We start from the raw sequence: 12097 nt of genomic DNA, 5'->3' as shown, positions 1-12097 counted from the left end.
AGGGATTTTCCATTATTTTCTAGAGTTTCTGTTTGTCAAGATATCATCTCAATCACATTGTTTTGTGAGGACTTCCTTCTGTTGTGTTTTTCTGTTCTTGTAAAATATGATCAAATCTCAGTGCATTGGGGAATCAGTGAAAAATTTCAGGGCTCTCAAAAATGTCCAGATAAAGTAGATGGGAGTAGCCAACCACACCTGGAGTTAAAGTAACACCCCTTGCCATGTAATGAACCCCCCTTGCGGCCATTCAGTCATTACCTAACCATAGGACTGGCTATCTGGGACAGATCTCTGCTCCAGCTTGCCAGACTGGGTGATTGACTTCTTAACTTGCTATAGTTTATCACTCCCAAGAGGATGTTCCTCAATTGCAGAAATCAGTTTTAACAGGTTTCTTGCCATGCTGCTGCAATGAAACAGTCTCTTTCCAACTTCATGCTACCCAAGAGCTTTTTTTTTTTGTGATCGTGGGATTTTGGTGCAGTTCTGTGTTCACTTTTCTAATGGGAAGACCACCGGTGGGTATACCTGTATTTGCAGACCAGTATCTCAGTGAGACACAGACTCAAAGCTGATTCCATCTCTGCCTAAATGCTAGCTCACGTATCAGCTATGTTGGTTCCAAAGCACTGTGCCTCTTACTGCAGAGAAAGGACTTTGTCACAGAAGGCTAAATCCAGCACAGGAAACATTTTGGCCTTCTGCTTCATTGCTTTGCAATGCAACTCCCACAATCCCTTACCAAGCTAGATGAGGCTTCTGAAAGCTGAAGTGGAAGTCATCTGGAGGGCCAAGGATTTCCCCTTTTCTGGCCGGCACAAAACTATCCATGGGAGACTAGTTTGGGAGCAACGCAGCCCCAGGGTGTTTGGAGCTGCTGCTTCCCAAGTAGGATAGCCAAGATAATATCTGTCCTTTGCTAGGACAGGAAAGCAAGCAAACAAGCAGGTGACCAACATAAAAGGAAGAGCATTGCTTATCTAATCCCAAGGCTAGGAACTCATCATTCTCTTCCAAAAGACTTCCAGCTGAAGAAAGAAGCATAGTAGGAGCTAAAGATCCTAAGTTCAGGTCACAGCAGAATTCCCCATTGTTGGACCATGTCTTGGCCTTTCCCTCCACTCTGAAACTATTTCTTTCCACATGGAAACCCAAGGCTACCAGTGGAGACAGGTGGATTCTTGTGTGTGTGTGAGTTTTTCCCTAACTCATCCTATCACCTGGTCCCTATTCAGCTGTTCTCTTTCTCCAGGCCTGAGCAGCCCCTTCGTGCACTTTGCGCGGCGCCTTCTTGCGTCCCCAAAGCACACGCCTGGCGAGTGATGGAGTTGAGAAGGGAAAGGGAGGAATAAAGGACATTTGTCGTTCTAGACAATAAAGTATCTTCTTCCCCAAAGACTCCTTGTTTTCAGTAAGACGAGCGGGGGTGTGTCATTTCTGTAAGGCAGCGAGAAAAACCGAGGAGGAGGCAAAGAGGTGGCTGCCCGGCGTTGGGTAGGTACGTCGGGAGCAGCAGCTGTTCTTTCTATGGGCTTCTGAAGAGCATGCATATGCAGTCGCTCAACATATGGCCCCACAAATCACGGTTTCTGGCTGAGGCCTCCCCTCCTCACCAGCTCCTGCCTTGGAGGGCGAGATGGGGGAAAGCGAGACGCTGAGAAGTCTCCGTGGGCGCAACAGGTGTTCGGTTGCGCGCCTGCACCTTCCCGGCCTTTGAGCGCCGCTCGGCTCCTCTCAAAGGTCCGTTTGTCGCTCGCTTGAATGGGAACTCTGGCGCGTGTCTTGTGTGTGCGTGCATGTGTAAATATAAAGCTCTGCCCATCTTGGACTAGCCCTCCGTTTCCTTGCTTCGTGTGAGGGTCCGCGTGTGTATGTGTGTGTGGTGTGTCTGCCTGTCTCTCCTTTCCCAAGAGTTCCACATGCGCCCTGGGTTAGCCGAAGAAAGGCACACCTGGCGGCCCTCTCCCCTGGCCAAAATGCGTAAGAAAGACCCGTTCGAGCTTCGAAAGGCTTGATGCTACTCTGATTTCCGCACACCCACACCCTGTGTCCTTGTGTGTGTGTGTGCCTGCCTGTATTGACACTGGGAGTGCATATGGGAAAGGGAGGCCAGACGGGCCCTGTTATCTCCACAAGTCCTCCTCAAATTAAACAGCACCAGTTGGTCGCGGCGGCGGCCGCCTTGCAAAGCAAAAGGCCAGATTGTACAAACCTTTCCCTGACGCCTGGCAGGCGAAAGGTGGGATGCTCGGCTCTTCTGGTTACCATATGGTTTCAATAAAATAAGACAAATAGGACGGGGCGATAGGGATTGCAGTAAACCTGTTATAAAGTAGCAGAAGGGAAGGCCAATGTAAACGCCAGAAGGGCCCCAACTGGAAGGGCCATTTAATGCCAGCCAGGCATGCAAGCTGCCCGGACAGGTGTGAGGAAGAAGCCAATGCAGCCCCCCCTTCCTCACCCCGGTCGATTTTTATCACGTTTTGTGGTAATATTGCGCTTGTTATGCTAAGTATGAGTAAACAGAACCGACCAGCCAATGGTGGTGATTGGAGAGAAGTTATCGGAAAAAAATGGCACAAAGGGGAGGGGAGGGAGGAGGCTTGAGGGGAAGGGAGGGAAGGTGATCTAACAATAAGGTCGCCTTGTTTTCCTGAGCAGGTGATGGCTGCCCCCAGCCTCATGATTAATGTTTCCCCAAAGCACTCCACTTTACAATCTCTTGTCATTATTTATTAAACGAAATCTATTTATTATTATTTTAGCAAACAGTGCTACCAGGTGGGGCTTTCTTTTCCCTCTTCCGCTTTTGTTTGGAGGACGTTTGAAGTGGGCAGTCTAAGGGGTTGGTAACTCGCTCACCAGATTTTTGTCATCCATTTGTGTGCAAGCAGAAAAATCTGCCAGGGCTATTCAGGCTTTCCCCCTCCCTCTCGGCTCCCTTGTTGCAAATCTAAAAGGGCACGCGAATTTCGAGAGGGAAGACAAGTCCCTCTTTTTCTCCCCCACCTCACTTTCAATCTCCGGGGGGGGGAGGGGAGAGAAGACGACGAGCCTTTCAGATCCCTTATTGGAAGCGGGGAGAGCGAGCGAGCGAGCGAGCGAAGGGAACCTAACGGCTGTCGCCAAATGCAGTAGCCTCCCGCTAAACTCTGCCTCTCCCCTGCGCTTTTGGAGAGAGCCGTGCGTAAAGGGGCACCTGGGGGCCCTCCAGCTACCTGTCGCATCAAGCAAACGGCAGTATGCCACAGTTTTCCGTTCGAGCTCAGGAGAAGGAGCTGTTTCAGCACCACTGCTTTCCACATAGGGATCGTTGACAGATTCCAGTCCGGGAATAATCCACCGCCAAATTGGGAATGGTTTTGGAGAAGGGAAATGGAACCCAGAAAAGGCACCCAATTTCGCCCTTGGGGCTTGCCAGAAATTTCAGCCCCATTCCGATCTCAGCTCTCCCGAGCCCTCCAAGCATGAGAAAAGCCCACCAAATTGGTCGCTCACTTCTGAGGCAGGAAAATCCGACTTGCGGAGTGACAGCTCCCGAAGTTTGGAGGAGCAATTGCGCAAAAAACCCGGGGTCATTTTTGCGCACCGAAGTACTTCTTCCTTTTCTTTGGTCAGGGGCAATTTTTATAAATCAAAACCATATTTTGACTTTAGAGTCCCGAACACGAGCTTCCTACTAAAGATCCAGGCTGTCCTGCTGCTTCAACCCACCTCCTTTCTGGATGCGTCCGGGATTGTGGGCAGCTCAGACATCCCTCTTTCGGCGAGGCTGTCTGTTTTGCTTTTAATTTACTAAACTGGTGGAGAGTTTTTGCGGTAGAATTATTTTTCCACCGCCATTAGCCAAATAAAATCTTTTGATTCTTGTGTTTCCAGAGGTAATTATCTGACCACTCTGAATGCAAAGGAGGCCTCAGAACGAGCCTCACGTCCCTCTGAGCAGGGGAACGGAGGTCCCCTCAGCGGCGCAGGTTGGAAGCAGGTGCGCGCAGAGGAAAGCCAACTGTTGAGCCCGCATTCCATTGTTCGCGGTCCTCACGGACGCGTTTTCCTTTGGTTTCTGGTTGCATCTTTTGCCCGTGGCACCATGCCAACGCCTTTGTTTCTGTTCCTGACTTATATGCATGTTTAACTTTAAACACTTCCTGACAGTTAGCTTGTTTGGCCAAAGGTTTTTACTCCCCCAAACAAGCTGTCTATGCAAAACTCAAATCTAGCGGTTGCTTTTACAAGTCAGAGAGAAAGAGAGGGAGGGAGAGGGAGAAGGAGGAAGGACAGGGAGGCTGCCTTTTTCAACAGGGGAGAATCACATCAACGAAAAAGAGAGTAAATGGAGTCGAGTGAAAGCGGCTCAGGGGGTTTTAGGCTGCAATCCTAATCCTATTGACCTGTGTTTTAATTCCATTTAAGTAAACGTTGCTTCTTTTTGAGTAGACAAGATTTAGACTGTTTGTTTCCCAAAGAAGATATTTTAAGCAACTTCTCAACACCAAGATCCTTTGCTTCCTACTTGCATAACATACATCACATTGCACTGCAGTAGAAGGAACAACTTGTAATGTTTCCAATTTTCTACGTGGCACATTTTCCACTGTTGTTTAGAAGACTCTCTGGTGGTGTGTCCAAGAGACACTTCCCTTGGGAAAGTGGCAAGAACAATCTCATTGCATCAAACCAGAGATCCACCTACCTCAGGCAGAGAAAATTGGTGGCAATCCAGATGTTGATGGACTGCAAATCTCATGACCCTTCATGATTGGCCATGGTGGTTAGGGCTGATGGTATCTGGTACTCTGTACCTTTCCCATCCCTAATCTAATTCAACATATTTTTTTTCTAAGAATAAAAATGTTCTAATGTTTTACACAATCACATAATGCACCCCATGTGCCAGACACCTATCTTCCACTTTGTGTTTGGAGCAGGTATTCTGGGAGCTCAGCAAAAAGCTCTGGAAAAAGACAAGATGCTGGCTTGCATTTCCCCCTTTGTTTATTTTACTTTAAAATTTTATTTATTTATTTACAATATTTTTAGCCTCACCATTGCCAGTGGCTTCTGGGCTTATGGGAACCACTTTCATACAGCAGTGGGCTAGTGCTCACTGTAATTGCTAGGGTGGGAGGCCCAGCAGAGACAGGTAGAGGCAAGGTTACAGGCACAATCAGGACAAACATGGAAATGTACATAGACACAGATATTTATCCATACACACAGCAGGAGAGGGATATAGCTGGGATCATGACCCTCTGCCAGTGGTAAAGAGGCAGGTGGGAGTAGATTCACTGAGGTTAGCTTGAGCCTGAAATGGGATAGGACCTCACTTGGCCTAATGGATCAGCCCCCACCCCTTTCATATGGTGAATGCTACACAGGCCATGTAGGTTGATGGACACGTCTGGACTACCTTCAGAAACTCCAGTAGGGCAATGTGTAGGGCACATGTGGATGGTCCAACTAGAAAGCAAGAGTTGTGAATAAAATCATTTGCTGTGCAAAAGCCATACTGAGCAAACTGGAGATAAATGTTGGTGATAGTGACAAATCTTTTATTGGAGGAATGTCTAAGAATTGTTTAAGATTATACTAGCTTTGAAGTTACACAGAACCCATCATTCTTCACTGCAAGCAGTCAGATTTCTGCAGGTTTTACTCAGAAACAAGGTCAAATTCATTTGGTGGGACTCACTCCCAGGTGAATGTGTGGAGGATTTCAACTTATGGAAGGTGTTTTCTGCCTATACAATTGCACTGGACTTTGGTATTTTGGGGTTGGCAATTGTCCAAGCTCCAAATGTTTAGTAATCAACTAAAAACACAAATTCCAATTACACCCTTCAGTAGTAATGTTGCCCTTGCCATACATGGTGACCAGATAGATTGTTTATGCTCAAAAGAGACTGTGCATAAAATCTGCTGGTTCTTGCTGTCAAACATAACAGCTGACTTCCTCTGCCTCCACAAACAGTATTTAGTGGCTAAAATAGGCTTTGTTGTGTTGGACTGCATGTAGAACAAGAGCTTGGAGTTGTACCATTCTGCTTGGTCAGCTACCCTCACTACTCCACCGAGCATGCTAATATCTAGCCTGACGCAAATGTTAGTGTTAAAAAAAAATCCTCCAGTACGAGATTCAAAATTCCAACCTGAGTTTCCATTTGCAAAATCCAGTAGGTGTGCATCTTACTGTTTTGGACTCAGAATTTACTTCTGTGATTTCCCCAGAACAGTGTTGTTGTTTTCCTCAAGAGGGACGGGGAGAGAGAGAGATCTCACATAATTAAACCTTAGAATTGCCATTAGCTGAAACAAAAACAAAAGAATTGAACAAATTCATTAAAAAGATCAGTGATAATTAATTATGGCTGTTAAATGGCACCTCCACATTCAAGAGCAGCGTAACTTTTTGAATAGCAGGTCACAATTCTGGAGATAAATATAAGCAGCAAGTTGTTGCCTTCATGCCCCTTTTAGGCAATAGTCTGCTGCAGAGCTAAATACATGTATTCCTTGCAGGGTTTTAGTCTTCCTACACTGGGCATCCAACTGTCTAAAAACTTGTCACTGATCCCTGCAAGAATTCTGCTCACAGGGGTGTTATTTCAGACACTCTCACTGTGTGTACACTATATGTGCATGTATATCTCTGTTTTTGTGTGGCTATGATAGAGAAGACTAAGTAAAGTTTAAAGACTTTTCCTTTGATCATCTTACGAAATGGGTAAAATCTGGGGACAAGACTCCACCAACCAAAAGAGCAGGAAATGTGGGTGGATACTGGGAGCTGTAGCCCAGAAAAGTACCTTTCCCAAGCTTTCTTCTTCCTCCTCCTTCCTCCTCCTGTCCTACCTTAGAAGGTCACCATGGGTATTTTGACTTTGGATGCACTGGTTTTAAACAAGGATGTGGGGTTGGATCCAAGCCTCTCTCTGCAGCCTTCAGCCAAGTCCTCCTCCTTTTGCCATGTGTCTTCCCATTTATTTTATCTCCAATGATCAGCTTGTTACTGTACTGCCTTGGATATACTGAAGACTAAACTGAAAATGCACCAATTCAATAACAAAGAAGCCTCAGCCTTGAGATTCTTAATGACAGTACCTTTTGAAGTCCATTCATTCATAGGGTCGCCATCATACCGAAGCCACCGGACCCCATATAGCAAGAAAGTGAAAACAGAAAAAAAAACTTAGCATATTTTAAGAGCAAGCATTTTTTGCAAGGAATATTTTCAGGAATTCTCTTTTTGAAACCCGTTCTAAGGCACGCAGCGCTCTCACTGCGCAGCTGTCTCCCTGGAATCATCATCATCATCATCATCATCATCATCATCATCATCATCATCATCATCATCATCATCATCATCATCAGTAGCAGTTAAAGCCAAAGAAGTTGTGCCTTTAGCATGCACACCTAGTGCCCCTGGAGCTCCTGCTGTTGCTGCAGAAGCAAAGGAGGTGGTGGGAACTGCCAAATCTTTGCAACCCCCCCCCCGGTCTTTGTGGGGCTGCCAGCTGTGCGAGGGGCTCGCGTGGCTCGGCTCGGAGGCGGCTCGCTGATTGGCTTCTCCCAAGCAGGAGGTGGCGAGATAGGCACGCTCCAAGCCGGGCTGATAAGATCAAGCGTGCCAAAACTGTACAGGGCGCGCGCGGGCACGGGCAGCGGGGGGGGGGGGCGGACGGGGGCGGGGGCGAGGAAGGCGGAGGACCCGACCGAGAATGCACCGCACGCTGCTGCTTGCTGCCCAGACCAGGAAATCCCGCATTGTCTCCGTGCGCTATAAATAGGGGCCCCAAGGCAGGCGTGTGCCCGAGCGGCAGCCTCCACTTTGCAGCCGTCGGGGGGAAAAAGCGCTCTCTTCTCCGACAGCAAAGCTGGGCAGCCTCCGGAGGCGAGAGCTTCGCCACCGGCGCGCAGGTAAGGAGATCTGCTTGTTTCGTCTTTCGAGGTCTGGCTGGCTGCCTTGAGGCGCGTGGGAACCCACAGAAGTCACTTCTTGTTCCTGTTCTAGTTTGATCCCCCAGGACCTGGGCAGAGGTGAAGGCGCTGCAGGTACGCTCACGGGTGATCTCCTTCTCGCGCGCGTCGTCAAAAGTTTTGTCAAAGATGTTCATGGGCTAAGATTGCATCTCTGTCCCCCCCCCCCCCGGGCTCTCTTTGCAGAAACAGAGTTCTTAAATTTCACGATGGGGCACGTTCAAGCCCACCTCTCCTCCCAACCTCTTGCCCTTCAGCTGATGGGCAGGTTCCTCTTGACCGCCCCCTGCTCCCCGATCCCACACGTCCTGGTGCCCTTCCAGGGCTGCCCCTGCGCCAGTGATCCCGCCCGATCCCCAAACTCCCCTGGCTCGACGCGGACACTAAGGTGGCCTCCGGCCGTCTCCTCTCCCTTGCAGGATGTCTCCCAAGACGGCCTCGTCTCCAGCCTCCCAGGGGACCAGCGAGGGAGAGCCGGTCTTCTCGGGCATCTGCGACGACGACGCCTGCTCCTTCTCGTCCTCGCCCTCGCTGGCCGCCGGCAGCCTGCCTACCTCTCCAAGGCCCTGCCGCTTTCAGCGGGCGACGGGAGAGCGGCCGCCCTCGCCCTCGGAAGGCGGCTGTCCTGCCAGGAAAGCGAAAGGCCGTCGGGGCCGCGGCAAAGGCGAAGGGCTGGGGCTGAGCAAGGCCAAGAGGAGCCGCCGCATGAAGGCCAACGACCGCGAGCGGAATCGGATGCACAACCTGAACTCGGCCCTGGACGCCCTGCGCGGCGTCTTGCCCACCTTCCCCGACGACGCCAAGCTGACCAAGATCGAGACGCTGCGCTTCGCCCACAACTACATCTGGGCCCTCACCGAGACCCTCCGCCTGGCCGACCAGAGCGTCCTGGGCGCCGGGCCCAGCCCCGAGGGCGCTTTCCAGTCGCTCGGCACCTGCGGCGGCGGCGGCCCCGACAGCCTGGCCCTTTGGCCCGGCCAGTGGGACTCGCTTTACTCGCCCGCCTCGCCAGAGGGCAGCCTCAGCCCTGCCGAGTCCACGAAAGGGGGACGCCTCCTCCAGGCGCCCGGAGGAGGCGGCGGCGGGGCCCCGGCAGGCTGCCTCAGGCACGCGGCCTTCGCCGACTTCATGTGAGCGCCGCCTTCCCTTCGGACATGTTTGCCCGGAGTCTCGGACGTGAGGCGAGGCGAGGCTGCCCAACAGACTGTGCCTGGCCCCGGGCGGGCCACACCGGAGAGCGCCCGCCCTTTTCCTAACGCCCCCGACCTTTTTTTTGCCTTAAGTGGGACGCTTCCCGCCACTTCGCCTTGCACTCTCCCCCGACCCCGCTCCGCTCTGGCCACGAGGGAGGCCGCAGACAACGCCTGGCACGCGATGGACGAGCAGGCCCGCTCAGATGAGGGCTCCGATGAGGCCTGGGCCATTTCACAGTGCGAGCCCCCCCCTTTATTGTTTGGGAAGAGGGGTAAACAAAACAAAACAAAAAATAATGTAAAGAATGGGATAGATATATAGTTAAAATTCATCAAATGTATGACAGCTTTACACCCTTGGCTGAGGTGGGCCCTACTAGTGAGCTGAGGCGAGGTTCAGTGCAAATGGGCCTGCGGACCCCACTGCCCCTGGCTTGGTGACAAGGAATCAGCCCACACTGGGGTTGGGGGGGAAGCACTCCCCAAATTCATCTCCTCAGATGGGGGAACAATTTATGGCTATCTAGGTGTTGGGCTATGTATCTCACACCCATCAGCCTTCAACCGCAGCACAGCCCACTCCTAAGGGAAGACCGGCTTTGCGGTGGAGGAATTTCTGGAAGGATGGAACCTGGACATCACTCCCTCCCCTCCCGATGCTGGAAGGAAATTCATTCAGATTACTTGACCTCCTCTGCCATGTAGTACAATCTGGAGAAAAATGCATTTTCCTACTGTTCAAATGGCAGCATTGAGTTTTAGATGGTACCAAACAAAAGTGATGATTGCAGAATGAAATCTAGCTTTGTATCATAGGCAAATCTTGGATGGTGTATGCCTGTGATATCATGATTCTTTAGCTTTTTGGGTGTGTGTCTACATATTTTATTTCATTGACATAACATGTCAACTCTGACTTATGGTAACCCTTTCCAGGATTTCCTAAATACAGAAAACTTAGAAGTTATTGAACATTCTTCCAGGGTGCCCTGGGACTGTGCAATTTGGTCCAAGGCTGTACTCTTGGCCCTCACTGTACTCTTCTACAAGGTACAGTGAGGGATTGAACTCCCTCTCCCTCCACAGCCAGGTACCTAACTCATTGTGCTATCCAGCCTGTTTATATATGTCCTTCAATGTTGAGCGTTCCCTAATGTACCCATGCAGTGAGGTCCACTTATCATTAAAAGCCTTTGAATAGCTGAAACGACAGAACAGCTGGCAACCCCTTTCCCCTATAGCAGGTGTCTTAGACATTTCATGCTTCTGTGTGTGTTTGACTTCCTTTGCTTCATACACCTTTGTGCCATGAAATTTCTTTTAAAAAAACCCCAAACCTAAAATCCTGTGAAAGTCACTCGAAAATAAGTTCCAGTGAGAATTATTCCCAAGGAAATGTATATTTGAATTGCAGCATTATTGTATTGTATATTACATTGCAGCCTTAAAAGGAGAGTACTGTATTTCTCTCCATATGTGGCCCGTGATTCATATAGTCTCGCTCCAGCTGAACCATGATAGATCCCTGCCTCTCCCTTTCTGGTGTTGTGATTCCCTCCCTTTGGCTTTGTCTAGGGTCTAGGTGACATAATTGCACTATGGGTAGTAGTGTGAACAACAGGTTAAGGGTAAAACATGAGAGCATAATCCAGCCAAGCCATCATGTGCTCATCTTTCCCACCCATTAAAACAAAAGGGAATATATGATGCTTCCTTTTTGTCAAGTTATTGGGAAAAGCCTGGAGGTTTCCACATCAGATGCATTTGCTCCACATTTGCTGCTGTCAGTAGAAATTTTCTTGTGGTTAGAAGTTTTGCCCTAGGCTTCTGGAATAGCCACTCTGGAGTAACCCTTGTAAAAGAAATAATGTGAGATAGAAACCACTCTAGAAACCATAGTCACTCCCTTGGGCTAAATCTGATGTTATTCCTACCTAGAATAGTCCCATTAAAACCAGTAGTGTTTAAATTGATTGCAGCTAACACAATCCATTTCTTGCAGTGTTTCTGCTAGGTGTAAAATTAACAGTGGGAATCCTTTGATTTAAAATGCTGTTATAAACATGTCTTGAAGGATGGATAACTCTTCCCTTGTAACCCATTCTCCAATAATCTATTGGGTATGTATTCAAGAGCACTTAACATAGATTAATTACCTCTCACTGCACTTAACCATTTTGGGATGAAAGATGTCTGCAGTGCAATCCTATACATATCTACTCAGAAGTAAGCTCCATTGAGTTTAGCAAGACTACTCCCAGGTAGGTAGGTATACAACCACAGCCTAAGATTGGTAAACATTGGATTTCCTTCCCCAGTTTTTCACGCATGTTGTGAGTGTAACGTGGATTCTGATTTGTCTTAATTTTTTGTTATGAACTGTAGAACTCCTGAGGTAATGGTGAAAACAGAACTAAGCATAGTAATTGTGTTACTTGTGTAACCAAACATTGTGCAAAAGTGTGATATAAGTGTGTGCTAATGCAGGTGAGAAAAGAATATGTGTCAGGTACGGGGGGGGAAGTAGTTTGGCTTTAGTTATGTTGTACCTCTGGAATAAGTAACTTGTACCTGCCCCCCAGATATTAGACTGCAACTCCAGTCAGCCTTAGCCAGCATAGTCAGTTAGGAGGACCACATCCAGCCCCAATTTTAGGCAGATTGAGGCTGTCAGATCAGGTGGTATAAAGGTGGTAGGAATAGTCACCTCTGCCTGTTTTCCTTAGCTGTTGAATAGAGCAGTCTGTCCTACATCACACAAGATGGCCAGATGACATCTAGGATGGTGAAGAATATTGCACCATAGTGATGAAGCAAGAATCAAGTCAATTCATCTGTTGTAGATGGAATGAGTTGAGGAGAAGTAAGCTGGTCCCTTTGCCACAGGTAGCAGATCATCATCAGAGATCATAGAAATCACTGTC

The 12097-nt window shown here is 48.8% G+C and overlaps 1 protein-coding gene across 1 annotated transcript; it reads left to right on the top strand.

The window, feature by feature from the left end:
• Positions 1–8400: 8400 nt before the first annotated feature.
• On the top strand, positions 8401–9150 carry NEUROG3 (neurogenin 3). Its single transcript, XM_020807961.3, has one exon. The coding sequence runs from the start codon at positions 8401–8403 to the stop codon at positions 9112–9114; it is 714 nt and encodes a 237-aa protein (XP_020663620.3). The 3' UTR covers positions 9115–9150.
• Positions 9151–12097: the final 2947 nt, after the last annotated feature.

Source organism: Pogona vitticeps, chromosome 3 (assembly GCF_051106095.1).
Source record: "Pogona vitticeps strain Pit_001003342236 chromosome 3, PviZW2.1, whole genome shotgun sequence".
Classification (NCBI taxonomy): Eukaryota; Metazoa; Chordata; class Lepidosauria; order Squamata; family Agamidae; genus Pogona; species Pogona vitticeps.
The sequence above is the reverse complement of the archived record's forward strand: the minus strand, read 5'-3'. Positions and strand labels throughout refer to the sequence as shown.

What these genes read in the sequence shown, in the direction of transcription:
- NEUROG3 (XM_020807961.3), top strand. Translation starts at nt 8,401, where the DNA reads ATGTCTCCCAAGACGGCCTCGTCTCCAGCCTCCCAGGGGACCAGCGAG.